The following is a 24,190-nucleotide window of genomic DNA, read 5'->3' as shown; positions in this document are numbered from 1 at the left end:
TCCATCCATTTAAATTCTATGTGCTGGACAGTGACAAATCTAGGTGAGATCTCAGTGATTCGGCCGAATCTGAAATTTGACACTCCAATGTGCAGTCATCATGATAAATCAAAATAATTGCAGGGGTGTGAAAATCCTCGTCGATACCCAGTCTTATAAACTTCATCCTGTCATCACTGATATTGTTCCCAAGTAGCGTCTTGGACATGACTATGGGCTCATTTATATGCCACCACGAATAATCCTGCAGACAGGCACTGTTGAACTTTTTGTATCGCTCTGCAATTTCGTAAAAGGTTTCTTCTTCGCAAACGTTTAGAAGCACTGCACATCCTGAAACATCAGAAATATCATCACTGAATGACGGATCATAATATATTTGGTGTCTTTGGAAGTGTGGTTTTTTGCCAGGACCGTTTGATACCCATTTCCTCAACCTCTTGCACGACAGCGAAGATATACTAATAATAATTATAAATAGTATTTACAATGTATTCAATTATTTCAATAAAAGGACCGGGCGAAAGACTAACCAGAGGTGATTACAATGGTTGAAAGAGGAGACCGCACCTTTGAGGCTTAACACATTGACTGCTGACTAGATAATTACTTTTTAATTACCACATTTAAATAGCATGCTAATTATATCGATTGGCCATCTAATCATTACGCGCTAGGTGCGTCTTTAGCGTCCAAAGTAAAACAAGTGGTAAATGTGCCGCAGATGCCGTCATGAGATTTTATAACTTTCTTTTAACCAAACCAAACCTAACCTAACATAACCTACCCCATCCTAATATTACCTAATATAATCTTAGTTTGTGATGATATGTATGAAAATTTCAAATTTTAAATTAACAATTATTGGATCGAAAAGCCTATGCGCCGACAGAAAATGGTATTTATTATAATAATTATTGTCTACATCAGCGATTTCCAAACTGGGAGGCGCGGACTGTCGCTGAGGGAGGCGCGAAAAGTTTAACACAAATAATGTAGCCACAGGTTTGCAGTTTGCAAGTGGATAGTTCATAAAACGGCCGCTAGTTATAACTACATTAAAAAACAGTCCTTTAAAAGTTATGTTGCTTGGAAATCCGTCTGGGAGACTAATTTTATTATACCTCTATACTATACTTCTATACTATTAATTGTGAAGTGCGCTAGCTATTTCATGAAACAATGATATAAAATGGTTAAATCATATTGAAGAGACAAATCTATTTAGGAACGGTGGCCGCGCGGCTTAAGCGTTGGACTATAAAGCCGTGGGTCCCAGGTTCCAATCCTGGGTCTGGCAAGTACACGTCATATTGTTTTTCAATTTGTGTGTGTCAGGGTATGGACCTAATAGGTTGAGCAAGTGGCTGACATCCATTTCTCGTAAAAAAAACAAAATCTGTCAATACAAACCTCTACTCTGTGGAGGCCCATATGATCATATCAGTATCGGACATGGTCGAAAAAAAAACTTTATTGCTGAACTCGTCTATTTTGGGTAAAATTGAGTGAATAAATCAATGCAAGCCCATTTAGTAAAAAAATAGCACTTTGTGCTAATAAATAAGTAAGTACATCAATCGCATGAAAACAAATAAATTTAAAAATGAATATAATATGGTAAAACCTTGTTTATTTTCTTAATTCAGTTTTTTTTTCATTTTTTGTATTAGTACATTTGTAGACGTAAAAATGTGTGTATTATTTAATGGAATAAAGCAATAAAGGGAGGGGGAGGCGCCAAGATTAGATTTTTTTGTAATGGAGGCGTAGTAACATAAAGTTTGGAAACCACTGGTCTACATGGAATAAACTGTTCTCTTAAAAAAAATGATAAAAGCTCATCTGCGGCAGAATTACCAAAAAACTTGCATCAAAAATAGAGTTGACATTTTTTCTCAATGCGGTCAAGATCTATAGTGGGAGGTGGTTAATTATAATTAGGTATTATGTTGGTATTTTTACCTGTCAGAGAATTAATAATTTTAAGCGGTCTGGCATTGACTGTCACGAATCCCTCAACGTACTTGTTATCTCTCCACCAAGGCAATTTACCATCAGGGTCCACGTTTTCATTTTCTTCATTTATATTATTGTAATCCAAAACTGGACCGAACGGTGCATATGGAATTCGCAATCCTGTTATTGAATGTACAAATGTTTTAAAATCTCCGAGTTGGTCAAACCAATGACTGATGTCTTTGCCAGCAAACGCAAGAATAGGAAGGATTTCCTAAAAAAAATATTTATGAGGAGAATATTAAATTTATTGTTAACTCACCCAATTAGATTCCTATTTGGTTGAGAAACACTGAAAAAATATTATTATCTATCAATCCATTCCTATTAAATTTGCGTTTGAATAGAAATATTAGTATCATGACAATAAAACCTATGTACATTCTATTAAAAATAATATTATCGTAGGAACCAAAAATCTAAAATCTGAAATAAATATTTTCTCACATCATTATCTACATTTTCTTTTACCAAATTTGTCAGATTAAATATTTTTCTATTTATAATTATCCATATATCATAGCACCTATTATGAATAACAACTTCTGATGGCAAAAACCACACTTTCTTTTTCATTTTTAAACAAAATTAAAAAAAAGGTTTTTAGTACACAGAATAAAATTATGGGTTTGACGTTAAATGTTTATGCTTTTGTTTTTTCGTAATTTTTGAGACAAAAGTTCTTTAGGAACACCGTTGAAGTTTGTTGAATGTGACAAAATTGTCCCATGAATTAATTTTGTCGGAAAAATGTATGAATTCCAAAAGTATATCGTGAATTATTATCTATTTAAAAATTACCACAAAATTGTTTAGATATTTCATTTATTGGTAATGGCAGTATTATACTACCATAGACCATAATCAGCTGTTGTTTGTCGCGTATATTATCTATGGTCTATGCTGTCAACGTAGCTGTCATATGTCAAGTGTTGTAAATGTAAACAAATTACATGCCGGTTTATTATTATCGATTTAATTATCAATATTAAATATTTTAATTAAACAACCATGGATATCATTTCCGACTTCAAGTATGGTAATAGATATATTCATATTTTATATATTTGTCTCCTATTTTGACGAATGAATACTACCAAATTTTTTGAAGCTAAATTATAAATACTGTATGAAAACATACCACTGAGTAGGTATAACTTCTAAAATTATTTGTTAATGTTTTCTTTTATAGAAAACATTCTGCCGTTTGAAGAGACAGCCACATCTTTTACCAATAACAAAACAGTGAATCCTGTAGCGTCAAATTTAACTTCAAAGAAAAATGATGCGTTTCTTTTATCAGAAATAAATGCTTCCTTTGGAAAAGAAGTTCATTATGTTCAACCTACAGGTGGGTATCTAAATAAATTATTCAATAGGTCATAATCATAATACTGTGATGTATTCCTTCCTGAGTCTAGGATGAATAATTTACCGTAGAGTGAAACCAAGGGGAATCCAAGGAGTTTGAAAAATATAATAAAAACATGCATGAGTTAGAGATGAGACAGATGTAGATATTTTGAATAAACTAAATATTCCTTTTATGGTTTTAGTTAACTATCAATTTTTGGTGGAAATTCATTGTATTAATTAAAATAAAACACAATATTATGTAGTGCTAGTTCCTTTTATTTTTATGTAAGTCAGGACTAGGAATTCCAATCCCGGGATCCCGAGCTATTTTCGATACCTATGAATCCCGGGATTGAAAACATAATCCCGGGATTGATTTTTTTATCAATTTTTATGGAAAATAAAATAAAAGCGAAAATATAACAGAAAAAATACTTTTAATAAAAAATAACTACATTAGAAATAAACTGAGTTTGAATGAAGTTTGATTTATACCCATGTGTAGGTTGCCGATTCATTTTATTTTTTCACATAAATTATTAAAAATGAGAAAGATTGGAAAAAAACAATACTTCGCACTTTTAACAAAGTAATTCCACCATGATATCATACGTTTTACGGCAGTTTCATATTTGGCTGACTAATTAGATTTATGAAGCGGAAAGGCCATAAGTATGCCATGATTATTTGCTTTACTATTTTAAATCTCGCTAATCCATTCATTATGTCTTTACTATCAGAAACAGCAATCTCATATTAAATTCACATTATTATTTATATTACAATATTATTTACTCCATTAAACTTGTGTATTTCCAAGATTGAACGTATACAATATTAACAATAAATGTCTTAAATAGTATAAATTATACTAGATTTATTTTTGACCGATTTTATCAATGTTATTTGTAACTATAAAAATTTTATATTAACAATGGAAAAAAATGCCAATCCCGGGACCAGTCCCGGGATCCCGGGATTGTCAAATTGTAATCCCGAAATCCTGGGATCAGAATTTTGGCTCGGGATTGGATTCCCTAGTCAGGACTGGTTTCGTTCGAGTCAAAGGGACATTGGCAACTGGTACATTATCGAAAGATACATTGTCAACATTACCAGTTTGACAATGTCCCTTTGAAGAGGACGAAACCAGGTCCTGACTAATATTAAAATAAATGACACTAGTGCTACATATTATTATTGTGATTTATTTTAATTAAAACTAAGTATTATTGAAATTAATTACTGAAACAAAACTACGGCATCGGAAGAAATATGTATTATGCATAAATCTGAAGCATAAATCATAAATCACAAATAATTGTTTGATTTACCATGATATAATACTATATTTATATAATCATGCAGGATGGCTGTATAACAAAATTTGATGCGCTTAAAACATTAATTTGGTACAAAAAGTTTTCAAAATAGCATTGGTCTAATCTCACCCCATTTCTCTGTACATATTTATTTCGTTACGCATTAAAAAATAGTTTGTGTTACTGATCACAGGAATTGCAGTGTGCAGTGGTTGGTGTTTTTGACATGTCAACCCAAAACAACTGTCAATAATTAACTTCAAAATGGTGATATTATTCACAATATTTACATATTGTCAGACGTCATATACCTATATCAAAGAATATGAAACAAAAATAATTTCCACTTAATTTATTATAATATGTAATATTAGGTTCTATCTAGACTCGATGTTTCCCAAACTTTCGACATCTGTGTAGGTACCCGTTCTATAATTTCCGTAACACTGAGTACACCTCGAAAAAAAATTGCATATAGTTTAATAACAATCAAAATATATTTATTTTTTCCTTTTTAGTACATAAACAAAATAAAGAAAAATAAAATTCATTCATAATAAAATAAATATATGTTATATATATTATAAATAACATTCATTATAATCAATGAGAAGGATGAAATAATTGTTTCTATTGAGACAGATCATCGTAATTTGGTGCCCCGGTTATTAAATTTAATCTGACATGGGGTTCCACATCCAAAAGCCTGTTCCATTTTTTTGACTTAATGTCTACAAATACTGAAAAAGCAACTTTACATAGATATGAAGTTGGATAAGAAGATGTATTTCAGGACTTTCTCTGTTAAAACTGGATACACATGTTGCATTTGCAACCAGAATGATGTTAAGTATATTATTTCAAGAATCGGTCTGAAGCTAATTTAAACAGTTACTCTTCTTCCGCATGAGATAAACCTTCTATCATGGATGTTGTATTGATGTCGTATTAATGCTTGTTGTATTAGGTGCAGTCAAATCCCGGTGCAGCGCATACCTCCGCCGAACTCTTCCCGTACCCCAGGGGGTACGCGTACCACTCTTTGGGAAACACTGTTAGAGTAAAAACTATGACAAAAACTACACTGAAAATAATGCAATTATGGTCGCCGCTATCGAGCATTTAAAAATTCCAAAAAGAGAAAAATTATCATTTGTTCTGATATTGACAAAAAAATATCTATACTGTTACTGGAAGCAAAGTACTGAAGTATCGATATTTTTTTGACTGCTTTAGATACAATAATATATAATAATATATCAGTGAGTTTTAGTTACACAGCTCGAAAAATTTCAACTGTAATAATTCAATAATAATGCATAGTCAATTTAGGATGATAGTAAATCACTGCAGAAAAAAGGGCATACCGATTTTTCAGTTTCACAAATAACTACTGTGCTAAGATGAGCCACTTATGCTATTTGTTATTTTTAGATCAGAAAGTCCTGGTGCCAGTTTCGATGGAGAGTTCCACTAACAGTAATATACAAGACAGCATCAGGAATTTCCTATGGGAAATATTCCTGCCCCAAGGTTATCCGTCCAGCGTGAGTGAGGATTATACGAGCTATCAGATATGGGATACTACTCAGGCGTTTTGCAGTACAATTACTGGTAAGTTAAAGTTTACTGTCGTAAGTGTATGTTATACTGCTGGCATATCCAACTTCAAGTAGGCTGCAGTAGCGAAGGGTTAAGATCCGCCATAAATATTGCACATTACACATTGTTAGTCATACCTGTTTGTTTTTATTGAACTAAGGCCACAATTTACAGATGGTATTGATTAGTTTTTAAAAATCAATGAAACCCTGCCGAAACCAAACCATAATAGTTTTGGTATACTTTGGGAGATACAACAAAATTGTACACTTTTTCATTCATACTTATTTCTTTTCGTTGGATTAAGAATACATTTTACACATATTTTTGGTTAAATTTTTAAAATTCATTAAGCCCTCCCTAAACCAAACTATAATAGATAAAAAATATTATTCTATCTATAAAATATTCAAAGTTATGTATGATTTAATTGCATAATTTTAGATATTTTATAGATAGTATTTTTTGACTATTACCTATTGTGGCTTAGATTCGCAAGGTTTAATTGAATATCTGTAAATTGTAGTCTTATTTCAATGAAAACAAATATGTATGACTGACAAAGTTTAGTGTGCACCATTTATGGCGGATTGTAACAACCTACCTCCACCCTTCGCCATTGGTAGGCTGTAATCTACCGCACTCTCATATTGTCGTTCTTCCTGCCAGTCATAATATAAGTAATATTGTACGGCTTACTTCGCATATTTGCGCTAATAATTTAGATTTATAATATCATTCAGGAATACTCGCAACCCAAGCTGTTATGAAAGGAGTCGGCGTAGGAAATGTAGAAGCTACTCCCCTCGCGGCGACAATAACATGGGTTATAAAGGACGGGACTGGTCATATAGGCAGGATCGCTTTTGCATGGTGGAAAGGGTAAGAACTCTACTATGATAAATACCAGGATTATCACCAGTTGGTATTAACAATTTCCCTATTGAAGCGGGAGTTGAAACTGCATTTATCAGATTCCGGCCAATACGCTTTATTAATAAATAAATTTAATACTTCGGATGGTCTCCGAAAACAACTCAGAATAGCATTTCACGGCCAAATAAACGAAGATAATTGCAAATTTATATTATTCAATTTTTGTATGTAAATTAGTTATATTATACTCATATATAACAGCTGCCCAATTCCGATAAGGCTAGCTATACCTGCCTTTCTACGATGTAGTTGCTAATAATAAATCATGCAATGTGATATACTGTTCTACAATATAAACTCAAACTAACTCTCACACCTGTTTTATTAACGTATCGTTAACTTTTCGTCACTAGGACTTTTACGTTTACCCGGTCTATATTTGTCGACTGCTTGAATCTTGTAATCTTCATGCTGTAATTGTCTTAGTCTTCAATAAACTAGAACCCACCCTACCAGCCTCCTGACCCGAGGCATGCCACCGAATGCCACCCTATTCTATGCTTTCAAATTTAATTTAAAATTTACATATTTTTACACACAGTGAACATTACAAATTATAAATTTAAGACGCTCACAACGTGACATTTAAAAACAAAGAAATAATATTAAAACACTGTAAAGAAGAAAGATATATATCCAGTATTAAAAAAACAGTAGAAAAGGTGAATAGGTACAAAAATTATAAAGCATGGAAGCATAATGAACCCTATTTTAAGAATTTATAAAACAACGCCTACAATTAATACTCATCCTCAGGTAGGTGGAATATATCAACATCCGCAGTGATTTAGGTGTTGCCCTCCCAATTACTGGCATCACCAATGGCAGGTAGTTCTGGACCTTGGGAAAAACAAACAACTGATGCTCCTGTCTTCTAAGACAAGGGACACACAAATCGATACTACGAAGAATGGCAGAGTTCTCATTTATACCACGTATAAATCGAAAAAAAATATGTGGCCATATATTGATATATTCTAGCATTTAAACTACGGTATGTAAGCATACCTAAGAGAAAGCCAGTTGGATAAAGCCACGGATAGTATCAACACATTGGCCAGAATCAGATAGATGCTGTTCCAAGTCCCGCAAGCTACACGTATTTTTACTAATAGATATGTGCCTGAATTCTACATTAGTAAATATTTGCATATTTTAATAAAAAAATATTTTATTGAAAATTTCTTTATTTATATTTTAGGACCTCCTTAGATGCTGACTGCAAAAAATGGAGACTTGTAGCTGATGTTCTGAATGATGCGGCTTTGTGTTTGGAGTTAGCGCTGCCAATGTTCGGAGGCTATACGACAGTCATTCTCTGTATCTCAACTGTTATGAAAGCCATCGTAGGAGTATCAGGTTAGCAGTTCAACCAGTAGTTTTCCATTCAACAATAATATATATGAGTAAACTATATTTTATCATCCCTCTAAAATTCTACTTCCTGGTTGCAGCTGGGCAACCTTTTTGACACTCGTTATTTATTTATTAACTGCAGGAAAATTTGATTTCAATTAATTTCAGGCATGTTAAAATGTCTATCACAATATAGACTCGATTCGTTTGGGCATGTTTACGTGCTTATCGGTACGTATGGGTTAAATAAATATGTTTAGAGTGTCACAAAACTACCATTCCACAATACCACTTCCCAACAAGTTTGAATTATATTAGAACCTTGATTATCCGAACCAAACGGGAATTAAGCTGGTTTGGATAATAAAAATATGGATAATCGAGAGGACCTGGAAACAGGAACTTACTAATGATCTCTTCAATGTGTGCTTTTACTGAATTTAAATGCCCATGAGAGAGATGAACACATTGCAACAAAATAAAACATTGTAATAAGTAACAGTTGAAGCTAATACAAAACTGCCGAATAATCTAAGTGAAGAGATCCTAGGCTAATTGTATCATATTATTAACGCCTTGGACATTGTGCCACTGACAGAGATTGCATAGCCGAGGGAATCTCTTTCTCCCTCCGCCTCTGCTGACCTCTACCTTTTCTTGCTGTGCTGGAGGAAATCATTGAAAAATTCAAATTCAATAAATTATGGTGATCGCTGTTGATGTAAAACATTAAACTGTATGTAATTTCCTACCAGGTGGGGCAACACGAGCTGCTCTGATCCAGCACCAGTCTGTGAGAGGAAACTTAGCCGACGTCGCTGCCAAAGATGGATCGCAGGAAACTGCAACCAATCTCATTGCGTCTCTCGCTGCAATTGTCATTCTTTCTGTCTGCGATCAGTAAGTCAATGCATGACGTGCTAGTTCATAAAAGAACCGTGGTGACGTGTACGCCAGGTTATAGAAATCGGACTCTACATGTGTTTTGTGAATACCAACAAAACCACATTGATATATTCGACTTGTTGCAGTCAAGATGAGTTTAGATGTACAACCCAGCTTATATCCAGTATGAATTATGTGTTATTTTTCCAGGTTCATTTGGCCGTTGTTTTTCCTCTTCACCTCGCTGCACATCTTTTCAAATTACCGAGCGGTAAAATCGGTCTGCCTGCAAAAATTCAACTCTAGCCGGTATCTGATTACAATTATGATTTATCTGCAGCATAAGATGTTTGTAAAACCAAGCTTTGTCAATGCCCGGGAGCCAGTTTTCTTCTTTGAAAACAATATAACGGGTATGTATCCCTGATCATTCATTGGTGAAAATGCAAGCTTTTACGATTTCTTCACGTTTTCTAGTGATTATAATCAACATTCTGAAACTCTAGTTTTATGCTATTGTTAAAGTACCTTTCTTTTATGATACAATCCAACGGACATAATGTTATTTCATCGAAGGGCGTAAACCAACTGGAAATGTAGGATGAAAGATATAACATTATTTCCATGATCACTGTGTTAATTTATTTAGTTACATTAACCATTAACCTATACAATTACAGACACGGTATGAATTAATCAAAAGGCAAACGCGGATCAGCTATATAGATGATAATATAAGTATAGGTTATGTTGCAATGAAGGGCAAACACTTTGTGTCTGCCAGCAGAAATTGTCACAGACAATTTCTTCATAATTACATGTTGCCTCGATGAAATTTGTACCTATAACATATTGTCTTATACTATGATGGAAATGGCGAATACTCATCACATAGACCTGGCCAGTTACCTGGGCTGGTCACTTGGACTTTAACTTGTCGACACCTGAAATTGATTCCGTTTCAACCTGTATCACATTGTAATCTTATTTTTATTCGATAACTGCCGTATACCGCATTCTGATAAAAAAACATACCCTGGCTCAGCGCCCTGTCCTAGGCCACATATCGTATTATGGTATAACGTATAACTTATAATTTCGACATGGATGATTATAAATTTGAAAATAATATTTATGTGATGTTCTACTAACTACTATACTATACCAATTCGAAGTTAATTTTGACACAGTGAATACGAATTCCGTCTGCTGAATATAATGTATACCTACTTTATGATTTCAGAGGAAAACATATGCGGCTATAAAATAAATGTAGGAAATTCAATAAAGAATTTGGTTGCTTCCGAAGAAACTTCATTGAATGACATGAACAATGCCATATGTGTATTTAAACATTCCAAATATCTACTGATAGTTAATTCAAAAATGAAAAACATCTGTATAGTATTAGATAAGTCTGCATCGTCGGAAGACACGCTATGTTCATATTTCCATGCAGTTGTCTATGGGATTTTACTATCAGCAAATGACAATCGACCTCTGGTAAGTGAAGTACAATCACTATGTTTACAACATGTAATAATATAACTATTATATGATGGCTGAGTGGCTCACGTGTCGGCTTATAATGTCGTGGGTCCTAGGTTTGAATCCTGGGTCTGGCAAATGCACCTATTGTTTTTCAAGTGAGTGAGTGATGTGAGTCAAAGTATGGACCTAATGGATTGAGCAAGTGGCTAAAATCATAATGTAATTTTTATTGCAAACTCTAAAATGAGTGTGCTTTATTTTTGCTTACAAAAATGCCACTTACATTAAACTGAAACTCGTTTCCAACAATTTTAACACGGAAACCACAGAAGATTCATTCAACATCTTTGGCGTGAATTCTGGAAAATTTATGCTGTATTATACTTTAAAAAAATTGTTTTGAGTTTGAGAAATCTACGAAAACCATACAACACTTTTATGTTGTCGATGTACAGTTGAAACTCTCCAATTTTGTAAAATTTTAAATCCATCTTTACTAGCTCAATTGAAAGAAAGTCAGTACTAAAATCTTGTGATACGTATTCAGTTTGTCTGCTAGTAATTATTGTTTCTTTCAGGCTCTTCTCTCTGATTCCACCTGGCATTCTCAGGAAGAATTTCAAAGTTTCCGCAAGTCTATGAAAGATACTTCAGAAACTTCATCTATCGAGTTCTGTCAAAAGATTCAAGATTATGTCACCAAGGAGTGGGGCGATTTTAGTGATGGTCTAAAAAATACAGGTAAAATGCATCAATCAATATTTCTGTGCAGTTGAATAGGTATTTAGAAAAAGTATTTATCTGAATCCATCTCACTTTGAAATTGGAAGAAATAACTATATTTTATACATGTGTCAATAAGTCCCCCTCAAAGTGTCTTGTACATTTTACGCAGCAAATTTTTTAAATTAAGTATTGTGTTATATCAACAGGTTGGAGATTGAATCAATGTCTCATTCTATCAGGAGAATGGAGAGGACAATGGACACACGGTGACCAGAAAAATGAATAAGACTACAGCAAACAATAGAAGAGATCTTTATGAAGGATAGATACCTACTTCATTCCCATTCCATCTTTATCTTCGTAATACAACCTTGTCCACCTCCAGGATTGGCCTCCATCGAGGTTTTTTCAATTGGTGATGCAATGGTGCTTAATTTTAAGGAGCTCGGTCATTATTTATACCTTTTACAGCAGTTGCATATTTTATATAACTAATATTTTTACGAGAGTTAATACTGTTAACTGTAAGGAAGGAAGAAATCTATTATTATAGATTCAAACCAATAATTTTATTAAACATATTACTTGTGTTAGTAATAACAGATGGCAATATCTAAACAATTTTTATTGTTTTATTGAAGTGAATCTTTTTTACTCGTGATTTATTTGAAAATTTTATAGATGGAAACAGGTTTCACTTCAGTTGCGTGACCTCCTACACACTTTTTTTTATATGTCATTTGATCTATTAAGTTTAGTAATATCTAATGTGATCTATTTGTTGTTTTTATAGTTTTTTTTATTGTGTAAGTAATGAGACTGAACCAAGGAACTCCTGAAATAGAAGAGCTACATATTATAATTTTAATGTATTTTAAACAAATAAAGCAAATATTTTTTTGTAAAAGATTATAATTTCATTTATTATATATCAACATACACGCTGTTGGTAATAATATTATAATAACTGATCAACTATTCACAGATATCTCCAACAAACAATTCAATAGTATACCTATGTATAGATCATTTTTTAATCACAAAAATACCATAAAAACGATTTATATACTAATAAATACTTTCCGTAATCGTTGGAGCCTAATGTTCATAAGCCACAACTTCCGTCGTGCATTATAAGCATAATTAACAATGACTTTTTGTTATTTCTAATGACATTTATATACGAGCACAGCAAAACCTTTTTTAATTCGAAATGTGGTGTAATTCGAAATTTTTACTACACAAAATTCTTCTGATAATTCAAAATTTGTCTTTAATTAAACAAAACCTATATTTTGAAAATGATTATTTATATTGCAGACATGTCCAACTTCAAGTAGGCGGTATTGTACTACCCAGTATTAAATATGCTAGTGATCTACAACACTCTTCCATTGACATTCTTCAACTTGAACAAATGTAATATATCTGGCTGAGAACAATGTAGCTACTTGTTTTCCCCAATACAAAAAATACTCAATTTCCCATTCGTCGTCGTGAATATTATGATGTTTTGGTCTACTTTAGTACACTCATCATTAAACTATTCTCCTACTGTGAAAAGAGCCTACTGCGCGATGATAAGTGGAACTATGCCTCAATTAAAAGCGCGGGGATTCACATCACTTCTTTCTCTCAGTTCAGTGGCAGACTGTCAGTGATGTTATGGATCACGTGATATGATGTCACGCGAACTTCATGGTTAATAAGAAAACGACTTTCACATATTACGAAAATAAATAATAATTAGGGTAAATGCTTCCCATTCAAAACCTCATAATATATTACAACTGAATGTCGACGCTTTTTACATTTTTATTACTCAATTCCTAAGGGCCGATGGTATGGTCAACCAGAATCCATCCTGCGATCGACGCATTAGACATGGCAGGTATATTATATTGTATTGTATCAGACTATTCTATTTTGTATTTGAATCTTTATACATACCTGCCTGGTTAACTCATTTTGGACAGGTAATAAAAATCTTTTTTATATTTTCTATTAAATTAAAAATTGGCAAAAAATCAAATTATGTACACTAAATTTAGAATTACGAGTGTCAGAATTAACAAGGTTTCACTGTTGTCACTATCGCTAACGATGGCTTGGCTCTTTAACCGGTTCTATGCCTCCAGCGAGTTTTCTCGCTCCATTAGGCCGTGATTGACATGCCGCACATACAAATTTCGCCACTAGCCACTGTCGATTAATTTACATAATCTAAAAAATTAAGCACAGTGACATCTGTTTGAATAATTATGAAATACTAATCCAAACATTATCAGTCTTACAGCAATTTTAGTAAGAACTTCATTCTACATTCAACGTATGTCGTTAAAAATCTGCGGCCCGTCAGGTACTGCCATAGTAAAATCGAGAGGCATAGAAATGGTTATGGATCATGCATTACATAATAATAGTATATTTGGAGGTTGATTTAATAATAAATAAAATGATCTGATTATTGGAAGCACAATACATAAATGCGTAATTTTTATACATATTTTAACTAGGCAAAATTGTCAACATATTATTTATTACATAATAAATATAGGTACATACTGTAAAATTATATTTTTCTAAGATTTTTGTAACAATAATTTTAACAAATTCAATGTTTATATTATTATGTAATAATGTTGATGTTGCAACTTTATGATTTTTGAACACAACAATTTTAATAAGTGGGAAATTCATCTAAATATACCAATAAATTGCAAAATAAACTAATTGTTTAATCTTTTCACTGTGAAAATAAATAATATATACACATAATTGAAATACCTAATAAAAGAAAAAAACAACTGAACAATTAAAATAAATCATGTCAGTTTCCCAGTCTGGGATGTCAGTACTTTTTTTTCATAACTTGCTATTCTGACCACACAAAATTATTTATAATTGTATAAAAAACGATACATATTGCATTTATGACAGGCTAGATTTACTCTCCGTTGAAATGGCATAAAGATTAAATTGCAGTAATGAAGCAAAAACATCTGACTCACAAATAAATGTTTAATGGGTACACTTTTCACACTGTAGCACTATGTATTTACATATTATTATAACCATTACCTACTAATTACATTGCAAGTGTCTAGGTTTTAGGTGGTAAAATTATGTTAGCAATCATGTGGAGTTGCTACCAAAAGTTGGTAAGTAAATATAATATAGAACATGCACATAAAGCACAAAGAAATTAGTATTATCCCTGATTTTAGAGGGCATGTCAAACTTCAAACTGCAATTATTCCATAATGTGATTTCGAGACTTACTAACTTTTGGCAGTAACCCCCAACATTAAAAAACAGCTGAGGTAATTAATTGTATGCAAACTGCTTGCTAAAACCTTTGGTGGATATTAGATATCGAGGGTATACTGACAGAACGCATTATTTCAGTTTTTGCCGTTTTTCTGTTTTAAATGCCAAAATGTATACAATTTTACGTTCTACGTCCTGGTAAAACGCACAAAGGCATAGGATATAATGGCGAGAAAATAGAAACATTATTAAATCATATTGTTATTTTTTTATTCTGATAGATAGCATGATAATGACCTAATGCGTTCTGTGTATACAAAATAAAGGACTTGTAACATGTCGTATATTGTGTTTGCCATAAAGGTTAGTCTTTATAATGTAGAAAAAATGTTTTTAAATTATAAAAAAAACTACGTGGGAAAACGCTTTAAAAAAAAAAATTAAGTCCTTTTTGCGATTACCTCAGAACTTGTTTTAATGAGTTAATGCTTTCTGTCAGTATACCCTCGATATTGTCTTTTGATTGTATTGTTTTAACAATTTTTTTTTTAACCAACAATCGTTTTCCATATAGTTTTTAACAATATGTGTCAAATATAAGTGACTTACGAGACCCTATCTAACCGTCAGAAGAAAAATAAATTGTATAAAAAATACATGATTTTGATAAACCTTGGAAACATGTGATTTGTAATAAAACATGCAATTTTTCAGTTTGCAGTTTTTGTGGGTCAGATATTTTTGCTTCAATATACCCAATTACATACGAGTCTATTATGATTATGAAATTTAAAGACTAAGACGATGCTAACGCCGCCTGTTGGGCTTGTTTCGGTCCTGGAGCTTGTGAGAGATGCTTAACGAGGTCTACCCAATCCCAGCCGCGAGGCTTCTCGCCCCCTTTCCCCGTCTCCGCACGGTCCCATGCCCTTCTCTTCTGAGACTTAGTCATTTGTTCTTTCTTAGGTGCCTTTTTGTTATCATCCTAGAAATAATAAATGAACACATATATATTTTAAGCAAGTAGGGATTGCAATCAATCGTGCATCGGGGTCGGAACACACTCTGGTATTCTTGCAGTTTTAACAGTTCTCATCAGTAATGAATGACATTTTTCTGTGTGCGGCCCAAGAGAATTCTTTTAACTCTTTTTTTATTTATTTCTTATTCTATTTTCGTTAACATTTTTCATATAAGGTTTAAATGAACTGATATATTTTGGACTAGGCATTAGAAACATAGGCTCTTCAACATCTTCATAATATTACATACCTGCCCGTCGTCCAGAGAAACCTTTTCCACTTCAGCAGATAACTCCGGTATAACCACCTCGAGCTGGTCTTCAAGAATTTCTAAATATCTTTCTTTTAAGCATTCGAATAATGTGTAGGTCATCGCACAGCCTATCCATTGATCCGCTTCTTCGTTTACGATTGAGATTATTTTATTCTTTACTGGTTCCACTCTGAAATATCAAGTGAAAAATTAATTAACAATAAAAAAATTGTACATAATGCTTAAACAATTAAAACAAGATTTATGCCGACATCATGAACAACAATAAAATTGTCATCCGTAAATATCAATTACAAGCAACAATTCAGATAGGTACCAATTGGATCGTCTCAATGCTAGCTGTGATTGGTCTATACACCGCCATCTTTAGATTAATAAAGCCTGAGCATAACTTTTTGCACAAGTAATGAGTGGTCCACTTTTCAGCTGTCAAAATCAGATCCCAGATTGCTTGACATATTGATTCGCCCTTTCTTGTTTCAAATTGAATTATAAAAAATTCTCAAATCAAATATATTAACCATCAGTGTTATTAATAAATAATACACATTCCTGTTATTCATCAGCTGTCAAAGTCAGACTAGTCCTTCAAACAAAAACCGGCGGTCTATAACAATTATTATGTGTTGCTAGTGTTAAAACTTATAAGTAAACTGAAAAATATCTCTTGGTCAGTTTGGTGGTTACACGGAACTGTTTTCCGACATACACTGTAAACTATTATTGTATTTAGACATGTTGCTGATTGGATGAAAACATATTATTTTTGTTTCATATGATTATTTGTCTGTTAAAATAATGAATAAAGTCCGGAGACTATTACACCTCAACATGGGCGCGCCGAATGCTAGTGGATACAGAGGTTAGTGCCTTCGAGGCAATCTTTCACCCCAATCGTCAAGATGGATCAGGATACAATAGAAATGTTTCTATTTTGCTCATGATTCGACAAAGAGATTGAAAGTGACATTTCTCGGTGAGAGCCATCGTCTCCTATTGTAACTTGGGCATTTAGTGACACTATGTACAGCTTAATAAATGCCATTCCGTGCACACACCGCCTCTCATTTAGGGCCAGGGACGGCTCTAGTAAAGGAGCAAAGTGTGCAGTGCACTCCCATCATAGATTAAATAAAAATATATAATATAAAACCCCCATGTATTCAGAAAAATGCGATACCGAAAACTTATGCGAAATCACTCATTTTAAATTCCGCGCGTTTCCGAACAATGGTAACGCAAGCGCTCAACACTTCGCCTCAGTCACCCATACACACAAATGTCGAAAAAACAATGTCGATGAGACGCGACCAATACACACATAATAATTCCATCGATGTGATACGCCAGGGTGCATTATTCGAAGTGTTCCTTGAATTTACGCACATTTTACACGCACACATTTATAGCGGACAACCACAACGACAAAAGAAATGAAGCTTGTAGAATCAAAATCACCAAAGTTCTATAAGACTACATGAGTCTTCGTTGGAAACGATGTTTTTCATCTACTTTTCATTTCAAGTACAGTGTACCGGTCGAAAGCACACACACATTAACTAGTCATTTGGACTTTTATACACAAACCTCACTAACCAATATGAATATTCCTACATATAACTCAGGCGATGCGTCGAGGTACAGTTGGATGCCTAATTATTATAATGAAATGACGAACTTCATGTCGATGCATATTGTGTCAAAAATAGAATCATCACGACTGTTAGTTTGGTTGATATAGTCTATGGGTTGATCGTTCGACAGTTGGGTTTATAATATAGATTTAATAGTGTTTACAATGAGTACCGTGTATTCAGTTGCATATATTAAGGACAATCGTCACGATTTTTCCAAACGAATTGATATTAAAGTGGCAGGCCGTCCTTTGCCATGTATAAATTTAATTCAAAAGTGTACAGTGAAAACGAAGATTGTTAATCGGAAATTTAATGTGCAAATGTACTCAAAAACACAATGGCTTTGCGGATGTAATATTCTTAATACCCTATTTTGTTTTCCGTGTCTGTTGTTCGGCGGAGAAGTTAACTGGACGGTCCATGGGATTCAAGACTTGGTCCACCTGTCAGTAAAAATCAAAAAACACAGTGGTTCAGAAAAACATATTTTAAATGAAATGCAACTTGCAGTCTTGGGAGAAATAGATATACGTTCACAATTGGATGCAGGGTACCGTTTATCTGTGAAACAATTTAATGAATGTGTCGACAAAAATCGTTTTATTTTATCCAGATTGATTGACTGTGTGAAGTTCTGTGGTGCATTTGAATTAGCTCTTAGAGGACATGATGAATCTGCAGATTCAAATAATCCAGGTGTTTACCGAGGGCTTATTGACTTTGTCTCGGAAATTGACATAGCCATGAGACAGCATTTGGAGAGCAATAGTGTTTTTAAGGGTACGTCAAAAACGATTCAAAATGACATTTTAGATTCGATTCTAGAGGTGTGCCGTAACGAAATTAAAAATGAAATATCACAAAGCAAGTTTGTAGCTATACAAGCAGATGAAACAACGGACATATCTACTACAGAACAACTTGTTTTGGTCATAAGGTATGAACTACGAGGACAGATACATGAACGATTCTGGAAATTTATGACGCCGAAAAACCACACTGCGGCAGGTATTGCATCTGAAATTTTGAAAGAACTAGAACTTCTCGACATTAAACAAGCACAACTAATTGGCCAGAGTTATGACGGCGCATCCGTGATGAGTGGCCGATTAGGTGGTGTACAGGCTTTGATAAAAGCTTCGTATCCACACGCACACTTCATACATTGTTATGCACATCAATTGAATTTGATAATGGAAAGAAGTGTTTCAGCTAACACCATAGTCCGAAACTTTTTTGCTAATTTACGAGCGTTTCCAATTTTTTTTTCGAGGTCTGCGAAGCGAACTGATATCTTGAAAGAAATAGTTCATAGAAAAATACCAGCAGCACCAACAACGAGGTGGAATTTCAATATAAGAACAGTTACTGTTGTGCATACTTATCGCGATCAGTTAAAAGAGTGCATGGAACACATTTTAGAATCTGAAAATTTAGACGCCGATACCATTAATCAAGCTGGAATGTTGTTACGGTATTTAAACGAAGACAATTTTAACTATTGGTTAGATTTCTTTGCCAAAATTATGCCAAACTGTGATATACTTTTTAAACAACTTCAATCGAGGTCAAAGGACGTGTTGGAGATAAATATGGACATTGAACACTTTACGCGTGCTATAGAACGTATTCGTCAAAATAATCATATGTCACAAATTCAACCATCGAAAAAACGTCGTCCCAATGATTTACCTCATTCTGTGATATGCAATGAAGTATGCGACATTATAGTGAACCAAGCGAAAGATCGTTTCGAATATAAAGGTCATTTAGTAATAGCCAAATTGTTTTTTAGTGAAAAGTTTCGGGATTATCATACAAATTTTCCAACTACAGATTTTAATACGGTAACCTCATTATACGACATTATTGACAAATTTAAACTTAAAAATGAACTAATAGTCTTATACAGTAGAGAAGATTTCTACGTTACTGATGGAGCATTGTCGATACTTCAACTTTTCACTAATAATAATTTACTGGAAGTATTTAGTGAAAGTGTTACCCTATTAAAAATAATTTGTACAATTCCGATGACTTCAGTGGAAAGTGAGCGTTGTTTCTCAACTTTAAAGAGGGTTAAGTCATTTTTGAGAAATACTATGTCTCAAGGCAGGCTAAATGCTCTTGCGATGCTAAGTATAGAAAAACAATTGATATCGTCAATACCAGACTTTAATATTCGTGTTATTGACGTGTTTTCAAAATCCAAGGATCGGAGGATGGACTTCTTGCATAAATAGGTGAGTCTTTTTTGCACTCCCTCATATTCTTGTCACCGGCCGCCACTGTTTAGGGCCATGCTATACCAGCAGGTAACACGCTGCGATTTAGTCGTTACAGACGCCTGCCCCTAAATTCACCTACATATGACTGTCAAAACGCAGCAGGTGAACAAAAAACATGCTGTTAACACGCGTTAATGAGTTGCGAAATGGACACGGTAATCAATCCAGTGGCATTGTAGGAATATTACTGTTAAATGGAACGTTTAAACAGAATACTTGTTCGCCTGCTAGTAGGAATTACACCTTTCAATGCCTATCCAGACTGGCCAATTCTGTCTGATGACACAGTCGGTAGAAGCCAAACCGCGGGCTTTTACCTTGTCTTGTAGAATAGGTCTTAACCCATTGGAGACAGACAGAAAAAGAGAAAAAAAAAGGACCAACAGTCAGATTAAATATTGTAGTAAATTTAATAAGAATTTACTAAGCCTGCTACAACTTGTGTAGGTATTGAAACACATTAATTAACTTAATTAAACACGTAAATTTGTAGGGTTTAAGAAATATGATTGTTCAGAATCACTTGGTCAATAGCGGCGTTAAATTGGCGCCGGTTGTCTCACATGGGTTATGGACCATACCACGTTACTAGTACGCATCAGTTAAAATTAAAATACATTGACACTCACAAATTCCTATTGTAAAATGTATCCATATTTATGGCTGGTTTTTCAGATGGATAATTGGGGCCCCATGATATTTCCAACAGGAATGACTTTATGTCTTCGTTTTCTCCATACTGGAACAGAATAAAATAAAATTCAGGTTGAATTATTAGAAACCTTTAGAGTAGGTAGGTACTATTAGCGGTTCTTGTCGGTTTACAGAAAGCCAGTCGCATTTTTTTTTTGAAAATAGCCGATATACTGGATTATTTGTTAGGTTAGGTTTTCATTCTTGAACTCGTGAATTTTGCCAAAATTGACTGTGAAAGTTCCCGCCTGGCTTCCTGTAAACCGACTTGCACCCTACTGTCATAACCAGTGGCGTGCGGTCCATAGATGCTCCGGATGTGAAGCATCCCCAGAAATAATCAATATACACATGTATTTATTGTATAATTATATATTATGTAAATATTTGGTAAATGTGGCGCAGATGCCGTCATGAGATTTTAAAACTTTCTTTTTAGACCAAACCAAACCTAACCTAACCTAATGAGATATCCAGGGTTCCAGTGGCTGGCTCAGGTGTCGATAGAACCCCGGATTCACAGAAAATTAAACGAAAGAAATTAAATAAAAAAAAGGTCTTTCTTGTTCGTAATGTGGTCTTATATTTTTAATCTTTAAGTTTATTTTCGGGTTTCTACAATTACAGTCATCAGGTCTGTATGCTTTTAACAAAGGACGCTCACTAACTTGTCTCTCGGGGTTCCCTTTTTTGAAATTCCTCCGAACCCACGCCGACTTACCAAAGAGCTCTCGTAATTGGCCAAATCCGATCAGATGATCTTTGGATTCGGCGAATCACGAGGCTGACTTTGGCACCGGCGTGCGAAGATTTTAGCATTGTGCAATGCGCGGCAAAATTATAATATTTAAATTCTTACTTATATATTTTATTTAGTCTTAAAATTATCTCTTTCATCCATCATCATTTATACTTTAAAATTTATCTTAATTACACCTCCGCCCAGTAAGTGATTTTCACGCACCGGACAAAGGCCTTTATTTATGAATAAAATATTTACGTAGTTGAGGAGTGAAGGAATCAAATTAGATGTTTTATGAAGCCGTTTCTAGAGGTTAGGGTTACATTTTGGCTTATAATTATTAAATGATTTTTTCACACGGGCAGGCCTGTAACAGGGATGTATCACTAACCTACCCCAACCTAATATAATCTTAGTTTGTGATAATGATGCATCAAAATGTATGAAAGTTTCAAATTTTCAATCAACGATTATTGGATCGAAAAGCCGATGCGCCGACAGAAAAGGGTATTTATTATAATTGTCTGCATGGAATAAACTGTTTTCGTAAAAAAAATAATTATAAAAGCTCATGACGGCATTTGCGGGACAATTATCAAACATATTTTAATATCTAGAGCAACTATACCGCATTGCCAAACACCATATTACATCATCTGCCACAATAGTAGTAGATAATAATATGTGCATATTATTATGATTGTTATTCAACAGCATTTTCTACAATTATAAGTAGCCACACGCCACTTCATGATTCTTACTCCTAATAGATTCATATATTAAGCTCTGTCTGTCTAAAGAATGTTTTATTCAATGCCTTTGGACTTTAACAAATTTCTCACATTGATAAATGTATATTTAGGGTGAGGAACTTACTATATGACAATTTTACTTAAATTCATACTAATTACATATTTTAACATTTTCGTAACAATTATTAGGTCAATATACAGTGCTGTGTGATTACTTTTTCCTTTATGAACTTCAGGAAATCTTTTGAACCCATGTTTATATCAATGTTAACCCACATGTTGTCAATGCACAAACAAATCAATTAAAAGTTCCATACCTTATATTGAAAAACGCTGGACGATATTTGTTTAAAGGCCTCATCGCCGTCATAAATAGAAGAGAGCACTTCTCTTTCCTCTGTTTGTAATTCTGCATCAGTCATCTCTGGGTAACACAAAATTTGTATTAAAATCGATACGAAATCAAAATAATCTGTCACAAGTTATTTGGAATAATGATTAGAAACTTACTCTTATTGTTTTATATTCGGTGGAGTGATTTAAATGAGTTTTTGTTAGAACCATTAGGGCAAATTAAATTGACAGCTGCATGTACAGCGAATTTGTAATTTACTTTTACAAATGTCAATTTTTTATTATTGTCTATTGACATTTCTCAGTGCTGCCAGTCTAAATGTATATTATCTATGGTCTAAATTTAAAAGTAGGCTCGGCATATTGTTGCAAAATAAATGAGGTTCTCATTTTTTTTTTGTTATAAAATCAGCCTCTATCTTAAAATTAAAATAATAAGTGTGTATACCCTCAAAATCAATCATTTATTTACTTTACGACCACAGAACAATTTATTTCTGGGTTCCCTGTTTACGACCCACTATAATTTACTAATTTGATGATGAAAGCATCTTTTGACTTTTGTAAAACTACTTTATTAGGAATCATTTATTTTACAGTTAAGTACAATTTAATAATATTATAATGTTTTACATCGACTAGGAAAAAAATATTTGATGGAAAAGACAATCATAACATCTCCTAATAAAAACAATCTTTGAAACAATTTCATCAGGTACCTACCTACTTTCACTTCTTTGTAATCGGATCATGGATAGATTTTTGACCTGTTCATTATTTTTTCTGCAACCCTATTGCACTGCTTAACATTAATCTCGTCAACAGACAGTGCGTATGATCCAGCCAGTGCAGTTTCCCAATCTTGATTGATTATACCGTCCTGGAATCTTTGTACAGCCCTTAGAGCTCAGCATTGTATGATATAGTTAAAGAAGTTGGATATCTCAGTTCGTAATAGCGCAGGGTTCGGGCTCAAGTCAAAGCTCAGCTATTCTTTTACTATCAAGCCCCAATTATTCCAAGCAATATATTATAGAGCATCTATATTGACTGTATTATCACACCATCCCACCCTTTTTTGGTTCTTAACCCTTGTCTTACTGAGTAAATAAATTCCATTCTTCCATGTGCTGCCATTTTAAATTACCATACTACCTAGTTTCATAATAACACTGCGTTTAAAATCACCGTTAATTAATTTTTGTTTTGTGACTAATACTCCTAATAATAAAAATAAATAGATAAAGTGCGTATTAGCTGGACTATAAAATTATTTATGTGTCTTGATATCACAGAATGGACAATCTTTAACATAATATTCATTCATTGGTCATATTCTGTGTAGATACCAATTTATATTTTTGTTTATAAAACCGTACATGTCATAGATTATTTGAGTCGTATAGTTCCTATATACGATAAGTGCACTTTTGATCAAAATTGAGGTAATGATGACATTTTTTTC

General features: G+C 33.4%; 3 protein-coding genes across 4 annotated transcripts in view; 1 reads left to right on the top strand and 2 right to left on the bottom strand.

The window, feature by feature from the left end:
• The window catches only part of LOC147064876 (RWD domain-containing protein 4), a 378,341-nt gene extending 355,329 nt beyond the window's left edge, over window positions 1-23,012 (bottom strand). Inside the window, exons 1-5 of one of the 2 annotated variants that reach the window (XR_015071938.1) lie at window positions 22,882-23,012; window positions 22,689-22,795; window positions 20,814-20,923; window positions 16,236-16,428; window positions 15,141-15,948 (exon numbers count right to left, since the gene is read on the bottom strand). Coding sequence is in view for 1 of the 2 variants with exons in the window: in XM_085958181.1 (XP_085814307.1) it covers window positions 15,760-15,948; window positions 16,236-16,428; window positions 20,814-20,923; window positions 22,689-22,793 (597 nt within the window). In the remaining variant the exon portion in view is untranslated. Of the gene's footprint in view, window positions 1-14,559; window positions 15,949-16,235; window positions 16,429-20,813; window positions 20,924-22,688; window positions 22,796-22,881 lie in introns of those variants that run through there. The other variant, XM_085958181.1, reaches the window with a different exon arrangement.
• On the bottom strand, window positions 17-2,595 carry LOC147064878 (cytochrome b5 domain-containing protein 1). Its single transcript, XM_085957724.1, has 3 exons — window positions 2,467-2,595; window positions 1,966-2,233; window positions 17-333 (listed from the first exon to the last, which is right to left on the bottom strand). Exons 1-3 carry the CDS (start codon window positions 2,593-2,595, stop codon window positions 17-19), a joined length of 714 nt encoding a protein of 237 aa, XP_085813850.1.
• Window positions 2,922-12,845, top strand: LOC147064877 (RUS family member 1). Its single transcript, XM_085958179.1, has 10 exons — window positions 2,922-3,058; window positions 3,212-3,370; window positions 6,132-6,311; window positions 7,043-7,181; window positions 8,437-8,594; window positions 9,347-9,491; window positions 9,687-9,889; window positions 10,720-10,979; window positions 11,546-11,708; window positions 11,900-12,845. The coding sequence occupies exons 1-10, from the start codon at window positions 3,031-3,033 to the stop codon at window positions 11,977-11,979; spliced, it is 1,515 nt and encodes a 504-aa protein (XP_085814305.1). The 5' UTR covers window positions 2,922-3,030; the 3' UTR covers window positions 11,980-12,845.
• Window positions 23,013-24,190: the final 1,178 nt, after the last annotated feature.

The sequence above is a fragment of the Rhyacophila brunnea genome, unplaced genomic scaffold (genome assembly GCF_057557595.1).
Source record: "Rhyacophila brunnea isolate RB1 unplaced genomic scaffold, BYU_Rbru_1.0 scaffold_7, whole genome shotgun sequence".
Lineage (NCBI taxonomy): Eukaryota > Metazoa > Arthropoda > Insecta > Trichoptera > Rhyacophilidae > Rhyacophila > Rhyacophila brunnea.
Note: the sequence above shows the minus strand (reverse complement) of the source record. Positions and strands in the feature narration are given on the sequence as shown.

What these genes read in the sequence shown, in the direction of transcription:
- LOC147064878 (XM_085957724.1), bottom strand. Translation starts at nt 2,595, where the DNA reads ATGAAAAAGAAAGTGTGGTTTTTGCCATCAGAAGTTGTTATTCATAAT. An exon ending in AAGAAAATGTAGATAATGAT is followed by an intron (nt 2,234 to 2,466) that starts GTGAGAAAATAT and finishes TATTTTTTTTAG; the next exon opens with GAAATCCTTCCTATTCTTGC. An exon ending in AATTATTAATTCTCTGACAG is followed by an intron (nt 334 to 1,965) that starts GTAAAAATACCA and finishes CTGATGTTTCAG; the next exon opens with GATGTGCAGTGCTTCTAAAC.
- LOC147064877 (XM_085958179.1), top strand. Translation starts at nt 3,031, where the DNA reads ATGGATATCATTTCCGACTTCAAGTATG. An exon ending in CATTTCCGACTTCAAGTATG is followed by an intron (nt 3,059 to 3,211) that starts GTAATAGATATA and finishes TTTCTTTTATAG; the next exon opens with AAAACATTCTGCCGTTTGAA. An exon ending in TCATTATGTTCAACCTACAG is followed by an intron (nt 3,371 to 6,131) that starts GTGGGTATCTAA and finishes TGTTATTTTTAG; the next exon opens with ATCAGAAAGTCCTGGTGCCA.